General features: G+C 35.9%; 2 protein-coding genes and 1 pseudogene across 3 annotated transcripts; 2 read left to right on the forward strand and 1 right to left on the reverse strand.

Annotated features, from left to right (window-relative positions):
- Window positions 1-785: 785 nt before the first annotated feature.
- On the forward strand, window positions 786-6,647 carry LOC132141297 (calcium-binding protein 7-like). Its single transcript, XM_059550700.1, has 5 exons — window positions 786-1,824; window positions 3,030-3,173; window positions 3,561-3,673; window positions 4,069-4,216; window positions 5,211-6,647. Exons 1-5 carry the CDS (start codon window positions 1,716-1,718, stop codon window positions 5,336-5,338), a joined length of 642 nt encoding a protein of 213 aa, XP_059406683.1. The 5' UTR covers window positions 786-1,715; the 3' UTR covers window positions 5,339-6,647.
- Window positions 6,648-8,714: 2,067 nt separating this feature from the next.
- On the reverse strand, window positions 8,715-10,788 carry zmat5 (zinc finger, matrin-type 5). Of its 2 annotated transcripts, XR_009433885.1 has the most exons (6): window positions 10,498-10,788; window positions 10,362-10,424; window positions 10,188-10,268; window positions 9,902-10,013; window positions 9,050-9,375; window positions 8,715-8,956 (listed from the first exon to the last, which is right to left on the reverse strand). XR_009433885.1 is itself a non-coding variant. In XM_059550703.1 (5 exons), the coding sequence occupies exons 1-5, from the start codon at window positions 10,622-10,624 to the stop codon at window positions 9,234-9,236; spliced, it is 525 nt and encodes a 174-aa protein (XP_059406686.1). In that variant the 5' UTR covers window positions 10,625-10,788; the 3' UTR covers window positions 8,715-9,233. The 2 variants fall into 2 exon arrangements, 1 of the variants encoding a protein (XP_059406686.1); XM_059550703.1 differs by having other exon boundaries at window positions 8,715-9,375.
- A 1,613-nt stretch (window positions 10,789-12,401) lies between these two features.
- LOC132141302 (actin-related protein 2/3 complex subunit 5-B-like) lies at window positions 12,402-18,577 on the forward strand (annotated as a pseudogene).
- Window positions 18,578-20,640: the final 2,063 nt, after the last annotated feature.

A 20,640-nucleotide genomic window follows, 5' to 3' on the forward strand; every position in this document is an offset into this window, starting at 1 on the left:
CCTGTATGCACTGTAAGCTGGACCACAGAAACCTGAAAAGAACATATACATTTTACCTAGACGTTACAAATACACAATTGAGATTAAAGTTATTAGAACCGTTTAATAGTTTAACACAGTAAAAAAAATTCTGTAGACATAATATTACAGGTTTTCATAATATAAATTACACCTCTCACATGTAATATTTTAAAATTAATTATAAAGTGTATTATATTAGACTAGAATACTTCATTAAACTATAAGGCCCTATGCGCTTCCATAGAGAAATGGAAATCCTTAATCTATACTAATCTTAGAACTACCCTGCATGCTGAAAAAAAAAATAGAACATCACAGTCAATTCTAATGGTTTCCACTACAAATACCATTACAAACATTACAATACATCAACTTTAACCATTAAAATCGTTTAAAAATGGGTTTCTGTAGTGTGTTTTGAGACATATTCCATTAGGATTTATTGGTTTTAACAAGACACAAATAGAAGGTGACCAATTTCCAGTAGAGACACACAGGGTCCATTACAGTTTCCATTAAAACCAATACAAGTCCCATAATCAATAAAAGCATTAAAAATGTTGAGATGGTGTCTTGATTTTATTTTATTTTTTTATACTTCAGCAGGGTCCTTATTCAGCTCTGTTCACACTTGCTGAGTTACCAACAAACAACAAAACTGAAGAAAAAAGCTTTTGGAAAAATTAAAAGAGATTGAAAGTGGCCCTTGGTATGGTACTCGCGTTTAAACGCGCGCGTATAGTGTAGGCAAGTGACTTTGGCTGAAGGGACACGCATTAGGTGATCGCGCATTCGTGAATCAGATCTCACCGAGGATGCAGCGGAGCACAGCTTTCTTGAATTTCTGATTAGCATCTCGAGTTTACGCAAATCAATTACCATCAGTCATTTCTAGTAAATGCACACGTTATTTGTCGTTCTGTAATGGGGGATCTGTATTTCTCGTGTGATTTGTCGTTTACTTATAAAGCATGCCACATTTTCTCCGATGTACCTAATGGACAAAAATAATTGAAACATTAGAAATCTCGGTGATTGGTATGATTCAACACATTCTGATTTGTACAACTCGAGACCGTTCGACTACCTGTAGGATTTCATCAAGCGCGTGAGGGAAGCGGTGATGCCCAGGAGGTAATGCGCATTAGTATAATGTGACACAATTCGTTTTTTTGTTTGTTTTTTTTTTTGCATTCGAACGGAGGTTTCCGCGCACATCGTGCTAAATCTGTACCCGTGAATATAAGCTAATGGAACCACCGTAATCTTAAAGAGAGCGTACGGCACGTTGTTTTCGAGCAGGCGTTTGGATGCTCTACGTTTATCCGTCAAAACCCCGTTGAAGATGTATAGAACATGGGGACATTTCCAGCGATATACGCGTACATATACCATACAAGCTCCATTTGAATGGCAATACTTGAATGTTTGAATTCGTGAAATCATATGGCAATAGTTTTTGCACCTGATGCAAAGCAATCCGCAATCGATCGATTGAATAATCATTCCTGCATGAGTGTGCAGAGTGACTAATCGGACCTGGACAACAATAAGACAGGATGGAGACGAATCAGACACGCGTTTTGACTGTTGGCTCTGAGCTACCAGAAAGCGCTCTGTAGTAAAGTTGCAGTGGTCGAACTACAGGTGCTTTATGAAGATCAGGACACAATCGTTAGTTTCCCCTCGCAGAAATGCCAGTTCGTGCTGTGACTTCCAGGTTCATGTACAGGGGACTTTGCTCAATTCCAGATATCCTCTCCTACAGGAGTACCGTCAGCCTCCCCGAGGATGAAGTGGAGGGTAAGTGATATTTCATTGTGAGTTGCAGGGATACGTTATCTTTGGCGATAGTGCTGCTAGTACTTTGTGAATGTGGATTTCAGCACCATGGAGAGCGCCCTGCGGCAGCCTCTACTGTCCACTATGAAGAAACTGGTTGTTTTTTACAAAATGTTGCAAATAGTAAAAAAAAAAGTAAATATTTACATTTCGATTGTGTTGGTTTGGAGATAAGCTTATGAAAAAACGCCATCAGATTAAATCTATTATGGAGTTCGAGCTTACAATATGAAGGGTGAAGGTGGGCGTTCTGATCACACACTAATACAGATGTATACAAATACATCACAGACTAATACAAATGTATCTATTATTATAATATTTGTATTACATTCAAAAATTATAAATAATAAGAAATATTTTGCCAAAGACACATTTAAATAACACAATTGCATGAATTGATAATAATTTTAATGGTTGGACCATACAAAAATAAAATGTCATTCTTTACATTCAAGTGTCTTGAAGAAAACAAATTTCATGGAACTGAATAGATTAAATGCCATAATTTAGTTTATATATATTTGTATTTTTTTATTTTATGCATACTGTTTTTTTTATATATATATATACAGCCTTTTCCATGCATTCTACACATACCTAACAAGATATAGAGGCCTTCCTCTTAATTGCATAGTGATGTGGGGAATTTAATCATCATATTCTTTTTCTTATATGAAAAAGAGCCAAATTTAATTTAAAAAAAAATCAGATACCATATTACCAGTAATCTTATGTCTGTGCTATAGCTACAATTAGGTTACTGTCCACAGACCATTGGCACGGTTTATGCCATGTTAGCTCATAAACTTACAATGATATAATTTAATTTAATATAATATATGTTAAAGTTTTGCATATTTATATATATATGAAAATGTTTTCAGAATAACATAACATTTCCTTGTGACACATATTAACTACTTTTAATGACAGTTATTAATAATGTTTTATTTGATTGTCTCCTGATATTTAAAGGGCAATCAATCATAGCACTTATCTATCCTAATTTCATTTCACTCACTCTGATTAATTGGGAGGAAGTCTCAAAGTGGTCCAACTTTCCCATCAAGCATACTGATATAGATAATGTTGTCAAGTTTAACATTAAAAACGTTTGTGTCATTGTTTGTTGTAACATGGCGATGTATTTGGCACATCTGCAGAAATCCGTGAAGCCTTTAAGGTGTTTGACCGTGATGGGAATGGGTTCATCTCAAAACAGGAGCTAGGAGTGGCCATGCGTTCTCTTGGTTACATGCCAAATGAAGTGGAGCTGGAGGTGATCATTCAGAGACTGGACATGAATGGTATAGCAGCCCTTGCAAAAACTACAGAAACATTCCTATCTTTGGACACACATGCTGTTTGTAGTTAACGTATGCTGATAATTGTATTATATATCGATAGCACTATTAATTTGTCTTGTTTTGATTACATGATGTAAAGCCTGTTAAGGGAGCATTTATCAGAGAGGCATGGTGGAATTGCAAATTCTATACAAAATACCTGCAAGAGCAAAATAATTCAATATCGTAATGGTTATTGTGAATCATTGAACAAAGTACTGATGTTTCTGATAACGAATCAAAAGATTAGAGTGTGGGTGTTCTGCTGGATCAGCATAAGATTGCAATCTCCCTCAAGAAAAGGTTACAGTGAAGCTGGCCTGTGTTTGTGTATATTTTATTTCGCAGGTGACGGTCAAGTTGACTTTGAAGAGTTTGTAGCACTTCTCGGACCAAAATTGTCTTCAGCTGGTATGCCTGACAGATTCCGTGGAGCCGAGTTTGACTCCATATTCTGGAAGGTGTGGAGGTTTTCTTTGAAATAATCTCAATTATTTCCCCCCATAGTCTCAATGATTAGTTCTGTCTGGCTTCAGCTTTACTTTGTCCCTTTGTTCTGTGACTCCCTGTGATTACTGGTGGAAAAGAAGATTATTCATACATTATTCACACTCTGCAATTAACTTGCTGGCATTTTATTGGTAGTAATAACACTGAATTAAAAATTAATGTTGAAAGCGCCATTTCAATCCATTAGAAGGCAATATTCTCTTAAATGTGCTATTTAGTATAACTCATCTGTGCATTGGCCGCTGATCATTTCTAGCAGTTGTTACATCATTTACAGGAATATTTGGCATTTTGAACATTGCTTCTTTAATGGCCGTTTTACTCTCCTTTCTCCTTGTGTCATTAGTGTGACATGCAAAAGCTGACTGTTGATGAGCTGAAAAGACTCCTGTATGACACCTTCTGTGACCATTTGACTATGAAAGACATCGAGAACATCATCATGACTGAGGAGAGTCACTTGAACAGCCCCGAGTGCCAAGTAGATATTGACAGTAAGTCTTCATACGCTAACAATTCTCAAAAGTGAAGCAAAAAAAATGATAACAAAATTGCGGCAAACATGATACATTGACCTTGACTGTTTGTCTCTAGCATATTCGCTCCCTGTGTGTGCCCACGCATCCGTTTCATTATGAAGTGTCTGGGCATTATCGTGTCAATCAAAATTGTCTGTCAACTCCATTAAAAACCCAAGACACAGAGGTTATAGCTGCAGTGTATTTTTAGCTGAAACATATTCTGTTGATAGTCCAGGGGAAATAAAGAAGCTCATGAATCTGTTTGAAGCAGGACAGTGTGGAATATATCTGTAATACTGATGAGCACTTTGTACTCTTTGGTAGAAAAATATATTTTTACTGAATACCAGCTACTGGTAAGTTTTTATTCCCTTTCGTAAGAAGCTTATACACATATTGTACCTAAATGAAGCAAAACACACACACACACACACACACACTTGAAGGGAAACTAGAGATGAAACGTTTGATGAAATCAAATTTGTCTTTCGAAAAAAAAAAATAGTTTGCAATATCACACAATCACAAGTGTTGTTTTATCTGCTGCAGCTGAAATATGCAATCCTAATATAAAAAAAAAATAGTATTGCGTCATTTACATTTTTGACAATATTGGCAGTTATCTGTTTTGCAATGCTTATTATATTAAACGAAAACACAACAAATCCGCAACTTGTTTGAATGAGTGATTCAATGACTCACTCACTTATTGCCACCTACTGGTGAAACTATGTAACCTTCAGAGTCACTGAAAAGTCTCTGCTACTGAAGTACAAACTGAAACGCATAAACACAGACAAATGAAGTGATGTAAAGAGTGAAGAGTACTAGAGTTGTTGGACTCTTTTAACACTGCCTGACCAATGAGATCTGAGGACTGATGTTGTATAAATATGTGTCTGTTGGAAAAATCCAGTATTATGTATAATAACTTTTCTCTTCCATTTTCACCAACTTGTCCTCAAAGCAAGTCCCATGCAACAAGTCAAGCACACCTGTGTGCGCAAGAGCTTGATTTGTGCCTTCGCCATTGCATTCATCATCAGCGTCATGCTCATCGCAGCCAATCAGATGCTTCGAAGAGGAATGCAATGAACAGTTCTGTTTCTAAAACAATAACTGACTGAAAAAAAGGAAACAAGGTAAACATGCAAAAAAGTGTAATAAATTCACTAGTTTCTAATGACCACAGTTTTACAGAAACACCAAAGGCTGCATTTTCATTCTACTATGAACTCAAGGTAAAGACAGACTGTTGTTAGACAGACAAAATAAATATTTAGCCCAAAACAACATAGTTTAAAAGTGTTATTATCATTATGATATATTAATGATCATTGTCCTATAAAATGTGACATTTGTTCTTTGGCTTATGTTTCAGAGTAGACATCTATTATAATGTAACACATCATACTTAAAAGTATTGTATTGTATAGTTGTAATTCACTTTATATCAATATCGTGTCAGGGTCTTATATAACATTACACAATGACATTGACAAAACTACGCCAACATGTGACCGGGTCATGAACCCTACACAATTTTAGATCCAGTAGAACCTAGATTTATTTTACCAACATGATGTCAAACATCACCGGATTGATCTGTGGGGATAGCAATGGATACAGAATATAAAGAGGAAATTAATTTCTCAAAACTATCTATGAGTAGTTAGGCTTAGAGCAATTTAAAAAGAAAATGAATGTACTAGAAATCTACCAGTAATAAACTGTGATGGAAAATAGAGTTTAAAATTGGTGACAATCCAAAGTGTTACTGAATCTAACCTGTGCAATTGTCTTTTGTTAACTTGCAAAAACAGTATTTCTTCCAGTCTTGACTCTCAGGATTGTTTGTCAACAGGTCTTTTATTAAATTGTCAGCTGGCTGTGTGAGAAAAAATGTTGTGAAAAAAAAAGACTGAATATTAAAGGCTATTCGTATAGTGTGCCACGTGAGACTAAATGTTTTTGTCGATCTTGCAATATAACTGTTCTGAGTGTTAATACATATTTGCATGACGTGTTTCCTAGCATTTTGATAACATCAGTGTTGTCAGTGAATAATCAGTCTGTATCAATAATTTTCTTTGAGAACTTGTGGATTTCATTGTTCTGGGGTGTTGTGATCTGTATAATGGTCCATTTAAAATTTTTAAGTCATCATGACATTAACGTTCACTCAATGTAACTGAATTTGTGTCCACATTATCTTGGTCAACGTGAAAATTACAGGTTAAGTTTATTTTGCTTTTAAAGCAACTTTGTGTTTTTTTTTTTTAACACCTAGAAATATAAGTTTCAAAATAATTCGACCGAATGGCCTGTTTGGGTCAAACTCTCCTCTCAAATGTCTGTTTTGTTGTGCGAGGGTGTGCGGCTACGAATTTCTGCGAAAAGGGCAGATGGCAGAAGGGCAGAAAGGCTGCTTTATGGCAGTATGCACGTGTACTTCTTTCCAGGGTAATTACAGCAGTGAATTCCACTCACTTAAGTGCAGGAGGCTCCAAAATTGCAAAAATGCACAAAACTACATACAGTTGCTTTAAGTTTATCCATTTATAGCATAACTCAAAGAGAATGAACCAGTGCAAGTTATTCAAAAGTATTATTTTTAAGTTAACTTAATAGCTTTAAGTTTGGTGTGATTTAATGGTAACAAGCAATATTTGGCTTATGCATACTCTAAAATAAATGTATGCATCCAGCATCTATCTGTACTTTATGCATTTGTCAGTAATCTCAGTGCCTAAACAGTAAATTGGATGGTGTTTTTCTGTGTGTCTTAGGTTTGAAGTCCAAAGTGTATATTTTTGTGCACTTTCTCAGTATTTAATTCACCTTTGTGCTATATCACAGATGACACTTAACTGATACATACAAGTTGTTAATTAAAATTTCTTTGACGTAATTTGGAAAAACCATAATGCAAGTTAAGTCTGTTATGACTGATTATTTAAATGAATATGCAGCTGCATATGATTGTAATGATAGTGTTGCATTGGTTTTGTGAGGCTAGAGTGCAACATATACAACTTTAAGACTTTTTTTCAGAGTAATATTATTACTATTATACATTACAGAAAACCTGAAGTCAAACTCAGCAAACTCATACATTCTGACTTCAGAGATTATGAAGGTAATGCTGACATGACAAGACAACCTTTGAGCAAAATATATAAGCAATGATGAAACCCTGTTTCTTTGCAGTTGCATGCATTTGTAATTTTCTGACATGTTGTATTCTGTGGTGTCAGCCTCTGTTGTTAAAATATGCAATCTATGCTTATTTGATGACATTTTACTGTGATTTAAAGTTACGATTTATATATCTACACTTATAAAAATTGAGATATACTGATTTCAGGACATTAGAAACATATCACGCTCTCGATTTCCAAAGCTCAAACATGTGATCTGCTGTGCAAATTGTTTCTAAACACTGATAGGGGTATTATTTAATACTGCAATATTTTTTTTTGTTTCGGTCAGAGTAATAAATGGTTAAAAGTCCTAAGATTATATGAAAAAGTTTTATTTTTGTATTTTTTCAAATTTCTTTATATGAATTCATCTTATTCCACATGGAAATATTATGGCACGTTTACTTAAATTACATCTATTACACCCAACTACATAATGGCTGATACACGTTGGAAGTTACAAATTAGCTCACTTGATTATATTAATGTAGTGATGTAACAGTAATATATCCAACTGATGTACGTAACTTTATATTGCATCAATGTAGCCCTAGAAAACAACCTTGAATCTATGATGTGCCAACATGTGCTGATGTTACATTTAATTGTACCATGTGAACAAATGAATTAAAACAGTGGTGCTTCTTCTTTGGTCTTTCTCACAGTCATTTTGTATGCAAGTGCAACACTTTAAAAAAAGGATGCTGGTTATTTGGTCATATTTCCACATGAGTATGCATATAAAATGCTTCAGTGGAATGGGTCTGCTAACTTTTTTTTTTTTTTTCATGAGCTTTATATACCGTTGCTAGCATTAAGTAAATAATATCAACTAGACCAACAAATAGTATCTAGCAGCGAAACGGTTTTAGACAACTAATACTATCTTTTCTCTAATGCCTAGCCAATAAGACCTTTTATCACCAGGCTTTTAAATGTAATGCATCCCAATCAAGTGTAACATTCATCAGGGCTGACAAGAGGAATTCACCAAGGCCATGTAAGCTAGCAGTACAAAACATCCCTGCAACAAGCAATCAGGACTAAATTGAAAACGCTTCCCTCATCTGAATTTCAATCTAAACCACTGACACAGAAGGCAGACAAAAACAATAACTCTATCCATAGTGTAACGTTTGGCTTGGGAACACTGTCAACTTCATGATACGCAGCAAATAAAAGCAATCAATAATGTTAACGCCTAACATAAAGGAAAAGAACATTGTGTTCTTTTCAGGTTACACAAATTACAGCTCAACATTATAAAATTCAATGCACAGTTTTTATTCAAAATAAATCTATCCACAATGTAAACTTGTTTATTCTTGCAAAACATGATGTTTGTTTAAGCCATACAATTTGATATGAATATACACACTGTTCTCGCCTACAAGAAACAGTTCACCCAGAAAGGAAAAATAGATGAAAATGTCTTCACCCTCAGGCCTTTCAAGAGCTGTTTTTTTTTTTTTTTATCTGAACAGATTTGGAGAAATTTAGCATTACATCACTTGCTGTTTACTTAACGGATCAACACTTATTCACTGCAGAGGATCTATTGCAAAGCAAGTGATGGAATGGATTTGGAGAAATGTAGCATTACAAGGAACAATCAAAATGATCTTGGACAGCCTGAGGGTGAGGACATTTTCAACAATTTTGTTTTTATTTTTGTGTGAACTATACCTTTAAGGAATTACATACAAGGGCTTTGTAATGATAATAGTTAGCAGTATGTTCTTGAAGGGAAAAAAAGGAATAATTAAAAATAACTTATAAATTATATTTCAACCCCATTCATTGTGTTGCGTCACTCTCCAACCACCAGTTGGTGGAGGATGAAGAGATGGAGGAAGATCTGGAATAGACAGTAAATATGGAGGTATCTCAATGTTTTCCCCACATTCTTCCTCTTCCATCTTTAAAACTCTGAAAATAAAAGGAGTTACAGGTGACTGCTGAGCTCAAGAGCATAATATGTGTGCTTTCTCTACCACTGAAACCTATATGCAGATAATTATGCAAATGACACAGCTGTAGGCTGCAGGCATCTAATTTTAATGTGTGTCAGGGTGACCTCTAAAACAAGCTTTTTCATGCATTTTGAATGCTCTAAAACACCTAATTGCACCTAAGCAGCTGGAATCCTTCATCCAATAAGTTCAGCAACGTGTTCAATCATAACATTAAATTGGTTGTTTTAGACAAAAAATTAATAATAATAATAGTCTCTGAAATTGGCATAATACTAAAACCCAAACAATGGATAAAATGAGCATCATCCTTGATGTTCCAGTGTGAATAGTGAGTTCCATGCAAGTAAGAAAAGTGATCATTTGTCAACATCAAAGTCAAAGTAATTAAGAACTAAACGCATCTTATTGAATGAAATACTTGCTTGGAACATTCCAGCCTTTTCAAATCATCATTCTGTGCAGTATCAAACATTAAGTACCTTCCTGATGTCAAAGCAGCCAGTTTCTTCTCTCTTCTGGAAAGCCATTCATCAATGCTGCGCACGGTAGATGATCCATCTTGGTCAGGGTTTTCCTTCTGCCGCTTTTCATCTGACAGGAAATTGCCACAATTGCTACTCAGTTTAACAGACTGCGAAAATGTCTATGTGTAACACAACAGCTTGCCTTCTCATTAAACTATGACTTAAAGATCAATGACATATCTAAAAGACATCATAAGATGAAGGTCCAAGAAAGCTGCTGCTGGCTGCTGTAGCACCTCACCATCAATCTTTTGCTCCAGCAGCTTCATATGTCTCTCAGACATGTGTGAAAAACGACAGCTTGCACCAAATACACATTGTCCTGAAAGACAGTAAGAGGAAAAAGTTAACTTATCAGTTTCATAATAAAAAACTTACTACACAGCGGTGTGGCTTCTTTTGTCACATTTTGTACCTGTCTGGAGAAACTTTCTGCAGTGCTCCTTTGTCCGCTCTTCATTTAAAACTGTGGCAGCGTCTGAAATACAAATAAAAAACGTGATTCATTGTTTTGTAGCCTCCTACTGCTTTGTGAAGTTTTCTGTGAGTACCTCTGAAGTTGTCAAACCAGGCTTTTTTCGCCCGGTGGTGCTGGACGCCGTTTAGGTGCTTCTTTCTGTTGTGCAGGGTGTCCTGAAAACTGCGGTCACAGTAGTCGCAGTAATATCGCTTCCCCATTGCTCACTATGCAGGAAACACTACAAATCAGAAATAATTTAAAAACACTTATTAAGTTTAAAAATTGTTTAATTTGAGTTTTAAAACCCGTCCTCGACGAAAGATACGTTCCTTCTGAGAGCAGTTCAATATGGCGGACACAACAAATGCCTGCGCAGACTCAGAATTAAATGACGTATAGCACCCTCTAGCGGTCAAACGCCGGCTTCACAACACGTTTCCATTTGAGACGAATTCATTTTGTGCTCTCAACAACTGTTGGTGTTATTTAAGTTATCAATTACACATATACAGATTGTTTTATGGTTGTTTTGTCTGTCAAATAAGTTCGATAAAAAGAAGCATTTAAAAAAGATCATAATACACATAACTAAAACAGTCATAAGGGTCAATTTTCTGAAATTAAGATACACATCATCTGAATATAAAGCTGAAAAATTAAGCTTTCCACTGAAGGTTTGTTATTTACATTTACATTACATTTAATCATTTAGCAGATGCTTTTATCCAAAGCGACTTACAGATGAGAAACATAGAAGCAATCAGACCAAGGAGAAAAAAACAACAATATACAAGTGCCATGACAAGTCTCAGTTAGTCTTTGGCAGTAAACATAGGCTTAGCTATGTTTTTTGTTTGTTTCTTCTTTTTTTAAGAATAGAATAGAATAGAATAGAATAGAACAGAACAGAAAAGAGAAGGTAAGTGCTAGTAATAGTTGGTCAAGTGCTGGTGTAAAATATGTGTCTTTAGATGTTTTTTGAAAATGACTGTTATAGGGCAATATTTGGCTGAGATACAACAATTAGAAAATCTGGAATCTAATGGTGCAAAAAAAATTATAATCTAAATAATCTAAAATTAATTTTTGATGTATTTACAGAAATAAATGTACAAAATATATTCATGGAACATGATCTTTACTTAATATCCTAATGATTTTTGGCATAAAAGTAAAAAAAAATGATAATTTTGACTCATACAATGTATTGTTGGCTATTGCTACAAATGTACCCATGATAATTATGACTGGTTTTGTGGTCCAGGGTCACAAATATATTATTTAAAATGTCTATTATTAATACATTCAAACAATTGCTAGGTCTGTGTTATAAACAAATAATGATTGCAGATCTTGTAATACATAATAGCAGTCAGTGGGGAGGTTAAAGGGATAGTTCACCCAAAACTGAAAAATTTGATGTTTATCTGCTCACCCCCGGGGTATCCAAGATGTAGGTGACTTTACTTCTTCAGTAGAATGCAAAGGGTGATATTTTTAAACAAACCGTTTTTACAATAACAATAAAACTAAAAAACCCTGCAGCTTCTGACAATACATTGTTTTGAGGAGGTGTGCATACAGTTCAGACAGTTTGGGCATTGTAGTGCATCAGAAGTAAAAAATTATATAAATACTGTTCCGTTTCTTGTGTCAGTTTCATGTGCCTTTACACATCAATGTATCGTCATGAACCGCAGGGTTTAATTTGGTTTTGTTTGTGTATGTTTTTTTTATTTTATTTGTATAATTATTATCCCTTCAAGCAGTTATACAATTTCAGAATTTTAATTAATGTTGTGTTAAATTATTATTATTATATTTTGATTTTTATTTATTATTATTCATACATTTGAGCTATATTCCTAAATATTGACAGAATTCCTTGTGAACTATCCCTTTAACTGTAAAATAATTTTATACACTCCGACTCAGCAGGTGGCAGTAGTACTCCAGCTTTTGCTATCATACCTTTCATATTAAATATGCGGCTCCGCATCGGTACACTGAAACAGCTCATGTGCTCGTGCTGGTGTGTGGCGGTATAACACACTGAACGCAGCCCACTTTGACTAAGCAACTCATCCATCTTTGGATGTGCTTCATTGTGGAGTCCCTGACGCCGACTATCAGCAGAGACTGAAATCTCCCATCGGAGCACAGAACTGTTACAGCACACGGGACGCTGGAGAGGGACACTGGCCCCGATGGCCAAGAACACGCTGTCTTCGCGCTTCAGAAAGGTGGACATTGATGAATTCGACGAGAATAAATTCGTGGACGATCACGACGAGCCTGCCGAGCAGCAAGGACCTGATGCGGTGGAAGTCGACAACCTTATCAGGCAATATCCTTTAATGTGAGCGTAACGAAATTAGGGATTGTTACATGAGAGCGCGCGCCTCTGTACAGTACTAGGGCAAGATGACGTGATGATTGTGCGGCTTTGTTTACAACATTTTAGCAACGCGTTGATTTGTTTCTTTAAGCTGCAGCGATACTTTGGTGTAGTTTATAAGGTTGCTATAAATATATTATACAGCTTAAAGGGATAGTTCACCCCAAAATGAAAATTATGTCATTAATAACTCACTCTCATGTCGTTCCAAACCAGTAAGACCTCCATTTATCTTTGGAACACAGTTTAAAATATTTTAGATTTAGTCCGAGAGCTCTCAGTCCCTCCATTGAAACTGTATGAACGGTATACTGTCCATGTCCAGAAAGGTAAGAAAAACATCATCAAAGTAGTCCATGTGACATCAAAGGGTCAGTTAGAATTTTTTGAAGCATCGAAAATACATTTTGGTCCAAAAATAGCAAAAACTACGACTTTATTCAGCATTGTCTTCTCTTCCGTGTCTGTTGTAAGACAGTTCAAAACAAAGCAGTTTGTCATATCCGGTTTGCGAACGAATCATTCGATGTAACCGGATCTTTTTAAACCAGTTCACCAAATCGAACTGAATCGTTTTAAACAGTTTGCGTCTCCAATACGCATTAATCCACAAATGACTTAAGCTGTTAACTTGTTTAATGTGGCTGACACTTCCTCTGAGTTCAAACAAACCAATATCCCGGAGTAATTCATGCACTCAAACAGTACACTGACTGAACTGCTGTAAAGAGAGAGATGAACACTGAGCCGAGCCAGATAATGACTCGTTCACGAGTCAAGGACCGGTTGCAACGGTTTTCGGATCACCAGTAGTTCTTTCTGACAGTTCAATTCAATAAACCGGTTGAAGAAAACGGTTCACCGGTTCTTTTGCGCTCAACGTAATGGCGTCATTGGTAATGATTGCAAGCCTTCGGTTTACCTGGGCTCATAACATTAGCACAGAATCAGTTCAGAATCAATCACCAAAAGAATCAGTTCGGTTCAGACGCTCTGTGTGTCGGTCTGCTTCACGCTGAATCACACATGCGCAGTATCATCAGCTCCTCGGTTCTCGAATCGGACACGTCTGACAGAAACGGTTCTTGACTCGTGAACGAGTCATTATCTGGCTCGGCTCTGTGTTCATCTTCAGTTCTCTCTTCACAGCAGTTCAGTCAGTGTACTGTTTGAGTGCATGAATAACTCCGGGATATTGATTTGTTTGAACTCAGAGGAAGTGTCAGCCACATTAAAAAAGTTAACAGTTTAAGTCATTTGTGGATTAATGCATATTGGAGACGCGAACCGTTTAAAACGATTCAGTTCGATTTGGTGATCCGTTTCAAAAAGATCCTGTTACATCGAATGATTTGTTCGCGAACTGGATATGACAAACTGCTTTGTTTTGAACTGTCTTACAACAGACAAGGAAGAGAAGACAATGCTGAATAAAGTCGTAGTTTTTGATATTTTTGGACCAAAATGTATTTTCGATGCTTCAAAAAATTCTAACTGACCCTCTGATGTCACAAGGACTACTTTGATGATGTTTTTCTTACCTTTCTGGACATGGACAGTATACCGTACACACAGCTTCAATGGAGGGACTGAGAGCTTTCGGACTAAATCTAATATATCTTAAACTGTGTTCCAAAAATAAACGGAGGTCTCACGGGTTTGGAACAACATGAGGGTAAATTATGACTTAATTATGCAAATTGGGCGAACTAACCCTTTAACTGTTTTTAGCATTGATAATAGTAAGTAGTGTTGTCTGACCAGTCTTGAGCACCAGCTCAAAATATTAGTTCATGATTATAGTTTGCTTTCCCTAGAGCGAAATTAACTGTTTTTAGTGGGTGTGAAATAAGATACATATCCTAAATGGTGCACAGTCTATTGAAAATGTGTTTTATTTACAGTCACAACTGTAAATGTTAAAATTGCTCAGTAAGACCCAAGATAACTTTGTAATCAATACTCTGTGAGGGGGATAATTTAATGTATGAGAACTTTGAAATCTAACATTTCATCAAAATTTGCACAGGTGGGACTTTTCCTTGTGGTCACAAATGTGATGTTTATGATTCCTTTGATCGTGCTTTTTATGTGACAGTGATATTACACAGTTTGAATTATGAAATTTTAAATGCTTTTTTTTATGGTGCTTATATTTTAGACAGGTAAACAGGAATTAAACAGCTTGGGTCATGTAAAAATGTAATCAAGAAGCCCGTGCTTTCATTTACAGTTGACAACACTGCATGAAATACATCAGAAATAGTTTTTAGACTATTCAAATTCAAAATACATTTTCATCACAGATGTAGCCGCTGGGATTAAAAGGGCTAATTTGCATTCAAAACCTGATGGGGGGAACAAAAGAAATTTCTTTAAACGCTTGTTGTTCCAGAAACGTATTTCTTATTTGAATGAAGTGACATTTAAAAATGTTATTAACCTTTGACAGGATTTGCACTTTTATTTTATAGAGTATATTGTAGTCTTTCCTCAAGAGTGTTTTTCTGTCTTGTTGAGAAGAAGAGCGCTGTGAGTGACATTCCAGATACATCATTCTGTCACAGTTTTCTAATTAGGTTAGACTGCGTAATAGACTTTTGAAGCAAACAGTCGTCTAAATTCTCTCACAATAATAAACCTGTTAAGGGAATCCACACGCTGTTGCATGCAGTCATGTTGCAATTCTCGTTTCCTTGTGTACTGTATAGTCTGAGGTGGACAATGGTGTGATTTGTCTCTGTGATCTTTCTATTTGTTTATGATCTCCATGGTGCAGGTTATGCTCACAGGTGAAATATGCCTGAACGTGCACTCCCGTAGTTTTGGATGAAGAGTTGTTGCCAATGATGTGATCATTCTGCTGTGTAAAGTGTTGGGATTTGGCCCTGGCAGGATGTGAATTAAAATATGAGGCCAGTCACCTCAGGGCTTTCTACCCCAATTGTGCCCAGAAACCTCTGATTTGCATCGGGCTTCCTCTTCCTCTCTGCTCTACCATGGTACCCGGTTCAGTAAGTTCCTGCAGATGGTATGTGTTGGAGTAGCTGTAGCCACTTGCTAGTGAGACCACATCTTTTTTTGCAGAGTTGACTCTCACATAGGAGGCATCAGCATTTGACTTGTTTAGCAGCAGCACTTCTGTGCAGTGGGACAGAATGCAAATAGCTTGATCTTGCTGAACCGCAATGTGTTATTATAGAACACAGAGCTGCACTTTGAAAAACAAGAGGTCCCACAGGAGCCTGCCTTGGTCCCTGTAGAGTTTGTTGACATTTTGAATGAACCTCTGGCTTTACATGCTTTTATCACATTTATGATATAGGGAACATTTTAACTTTTTAACAATAATATTAACAAATTTATATGTATAATTTTATATAATAATTATAATTTTTTAATTATGCACTAAATTTTGGGATTACTTTTGGAAAGAAGTTACTTTATATATTTGATCAAAATAGAGTAACAAAAACAATATTGTAAAATATTAAAATAAAAAAATATGTTTTCTATTTTAATATATTTTAAAAATGTAATTTATTTCTGTGATGAAAAAGGAAGATTTTCAGTAAGCAGTATTCCAGTCACTCGAGTGTCACGTGATCCTTCAGAAATGATTTTCAATAGGCCTATGTTGATTTCATGCTGAAAAAAAAGATTCTTCTTATTATTTATGTTGAAAACAGTTGCTTAATACCAGCTATGCTGCTTAATATTTTTGTGGAAACCATGATATATTTTTGTTAGGATTCCTTAATGAATAGAAAGTTCAAAAGAACAATTTGAATTTGAATGAAATAGAAACTTGCATCCTTACTCAATAAAGGTAATCATTTTTTTAAAATAAGAACTGTACTTATGTATATGAGTGTACGTATTTGTATATTTCATTGGACTTTTTTCAGTTGTCATTGATGCTCCTTTGAGATTGGTTATTTTGAGAAGTGTCTGTCATCAAGTGGTAATGTAAATGTAAGGGGTGCTCTCTTTTGAACCTTGTTCAATACATGTACAGTAGATGTTCCAACTTATACAATCCTTCATTCTTCATACTGACCTCAAATCCATAAGTTCTGTATTACAATGGATATGTTATCCCAAAAATAAGTGGAATGTCCTCAGCACAGCATGACAAAAGGACATCTAGGGAAAAGAAGTCAGAACTTTTCTGGAACACTAGGACGCTGAACACTCTGTTTTGCTTCTATGTTGAGGTCTTCTATTTTTAATATTGAGGTCACAGCGCCTAAAATTTTAATACTTGGATTAAAAGTTGATATTAATGTCTCATCTGAAATTAATCTAGTTGGGATAGCCACGTCTATCTCCATATTAATACGGTGTGATTCAGTGCACGTGACAGTTGTTGGAGAATGCAGTGGCAGGCAGCCGCAGCGCACCAAACAATCAATCATCCACGTTCCTGAGAGTTTAGTCCCGTCTGAAAGATTCATTTGTTTTGAGAAATTCCTTCTTGGGCTTTAGTGTGTGTGTGTGTGTGTTTGAGACAACTTCATCCGAAAAACTTAATTCCTCCTAGTGTCAGTTTATGCAAAATTTAAAGCTTCCTTTTCTGTACTGTTAGTATGGTAAGAGCTTGCCTTGAGCTATTGAAGTCTTCCTTAACAAGCTTTAATGCACAGGGGACATGATGGCAGCCCTTAATATTGCTCTTAGGAACCCTCCAATCAACAGCAGGAACCCAGCAATAAAGGTACAGAATTACATTTCAGAGTAAAACATATGGGGTGCAAACTGGACGATTGCATCTTTCCTGTCTTTCATTCTCTCAGGAAAGAGCTCAGGCTGTTGTATTGAGGGTTCTGACATCATTTAAGAGCATCGATATAGAGCCCGCTGTTAAATCTCTCAACAAGAATGGAGTTGATCTTCTCATGAAGTACGTCTACAAAGGCTTTGAGAGGCCCACAGAAAATAGCAGTGCCATATTGCTGCAGTGGCATGAAAAGGTAAACCCAAGCTATCAATGTGTGAGTGGAGGGGTGTTTTACACCAACCATACTCGTATCGGAGGGCTTTAAATAAGATTAAAAACATTTTTCTTTCTGTCTTTTATTACAGGCATTTGCTGTTGGAGGACTAGGCTCTATTGTTCGAGTTATGACCGCCAGGAAGACTGTATGACTACCTGACCGAACCTGGAGACAGTGACGCTGTCACAACGAGGACACGAGGCAGGTTTGCCTGTTGCTTAAAAGGAAAGAAGAAAAGACCATTTCGAATGCTTCTGTCTTGGAGGAAAAAAAAAAACTGTAGAGAAACACCGAAGCACTTGTTTCAATCTGAAAAAATTTTGCTTGTGTAAAAGTGAAGTAATGTTAATTTGCCAATATAGCATAAATTGTTGTATGATATACTGGCATCAAAAAGATTTCAATCCGACATGGTTTTGAGTGGGAAGAAATCTACTGTGGAAGACAAAACAAACCTGGTGTATGTGCTATGAGTAATATGGTGAATACAGCATATGTAAGATCAGGTGAACAAGAGCAGCAAAAGTGAGCTCGTACATATGAGGTTGTGATTGGATTTGAAGTGTTTTCTGTGCTACAAAAAAAAAAAAAAAAGTTGGATTTTAATCAATGTTTTATTTTTTATTTTTCATCTTTGGTCCCATCCTCTTTTGTTTTGTTTTTGTGCAGAGATTTAATAATGGAACCAGTGATGGGGTACAGAATGGAACACCAAAGGGGTAGACTAGGGATCATTTTAAAGTGCCTGCTACATTAAAGTAAATGGATCTCCTTTATGTCGTCATCTGTGTTTGATTTACTTTTAATGCAGTATTTATGTAAAGTATGAACATGCTATAATATGGAAGCCTGTTTTCGCAACTGAACTTAAACATTAGAAAGGTAATTGTGACTTTTTATCTCACAATTCGGACTTTTTTTGCAAGTTATAAAGTCAGAATTGCGGAATGTAGACTTACAAATGCGAGAAATAAAGTCAGATCTGGGACCTACTTGTAACTCAATTCTGACTTAATTTCTCAGAATTGCGAGTTTATGTCTAACAATTCTGAGAAAAAAGTCAGAATTGCAATATGTAAACTCGCAATTGTGAGAAAAAAAGTCAGAATTGTGAGAAGTTGCAATTAACTTTTTAATGTTTTTATTCAGTGGTAGAATCAGGCTTCCATACTATACAGTATTCATCTAAATAAAATACTAAAAACTAAAATAATTGAAATGCTATAAGCATTGCAGCACTAATGAATTGGATTTAAAAATTAATTCTGAAATTTGAAGAATGAAGGAACACCACAAATTAAACAAAACATTCATAAACCTTTTAATGTTCTTAAATAGCATTCTTAAAAACAAAAAGCTTGCGTGTTTGGTATCATCACATTTTTTCTGTATTCTTTTTTTCTGCATTTAACAAAAAAAACATCAAATATAATTTGGCAACAGATAAGACAAAACAGTTTAGCGATTAAAAACACATGACAATTGGACAATGCAAGTATGTTCAACTAGCAACTCTAGAACCCCTTAACTTATAAAGAAAGAGTATTCTGGCCATTACATCATTTTTGAAAATGTTCCCTCCCACAACAGTAGGAACTTGTAGAAATCACCCATACTACACCTTAGATCTGGCCCTTTGTTTACAATAGAAAACAAATGCAGTTGATTTTCTTTCTGTTCCTTCCAATCATGGCCGCTAATGGATTTACAGGTTGCATTAAAATGGAGCAGGGGGCATCAACATTAGCTAATTAGCACGCATCTACTACAGAAATTTGGACAACTATTAACAAACGCTTCGTTAAAATGATTTTAAAAGGGGTATTCGATTTTCCCCTAAATTTTAGGTTGGTTGGTTTCTGTTGTGGTACATTTCACGTTTTCAATTGCTTAAAGTATGTATTCACCCCTGTGCTCTAATCTAAATGATGTTGTGTGAATACAGCACTATACTGGGACAGTCCCAGCAAGAGCATGCTGGGTTAATTTACAAGTTCCTGGAAAGTTATACACCCATACTTATACAAATTAAATAAGGCAAAAACATTTGACAGTCCAACAGTCAAGGTCAGACAAGTAGACAGAGAGGAAATGGTGACATCCACCATCTGTTTCCCTCTTCATCTCCATCCAGCCCTTTTCCTTTTGGCATAACTAAAACAGCAAAATTGTAAAAAAAAAAAAAAAAAATCTAGGCCGTAAAATAAATCTGTGCCTGCGAGAGCAACTGTTTTGTGTTTAATTTGGGCAGTGGATATTCCAAAGGGAAGGTTAATTGTGTTTGGCAGTGATTTTTTCGTTAACAAACTTCTCTCTTTTTTCGTACAAGAGGATTATTCAAAAAACAAGGATGCAAGTGGAAGCAGCAACGTGCAAAAATGTCAAATATAGACAGAGAGATGACAGGGTACTAGAATCGTATGGGACATTGTGCTCTCCACATGCAAGAATCTTTTGGTCCCATTCCAATGGCCACAATCAACCCTGCAGTACGGGGGGAAAGTCGTAAATATTGAAAAATCAGTCGCCATGTGTGGATAAGCTATTTGCCAAGCGTGACATAACGGAACAATCGGACATGCCTCTTGCCAACAGCACAATAAATAACATCGGAATCAAATTTAAATAGTGCAAGTAAAGTGCAAGGCTATTATTGTAAGTTTTCATCGTAGTTATCATCATAACGGAATGAAACACCGAACACATCACTTCTTATTAGACCAACGCAGTGCACTTGTCCTTGAGACAGATGGGGTTGTGAAAGAGGGACGCTCTTATGCCATGATCCTTGGAATGTCAGCTGACTGCACTCGTGTGAAGCAGCGGGAGGGTGCGCAGT

Source organism: Carassius carassius, chromosome 5, assembly GCF_963082965.1.
Source record: "Carassius carassius chromosome 5, fCarCar2.1, whole genome shotgun sequence".
Lineage (NCBI taxonomy): Eukaryota > Metazoa > Chordata > Actinopteri > Cypriniformes > Cyprinidae > Carassius > Carassius carassius.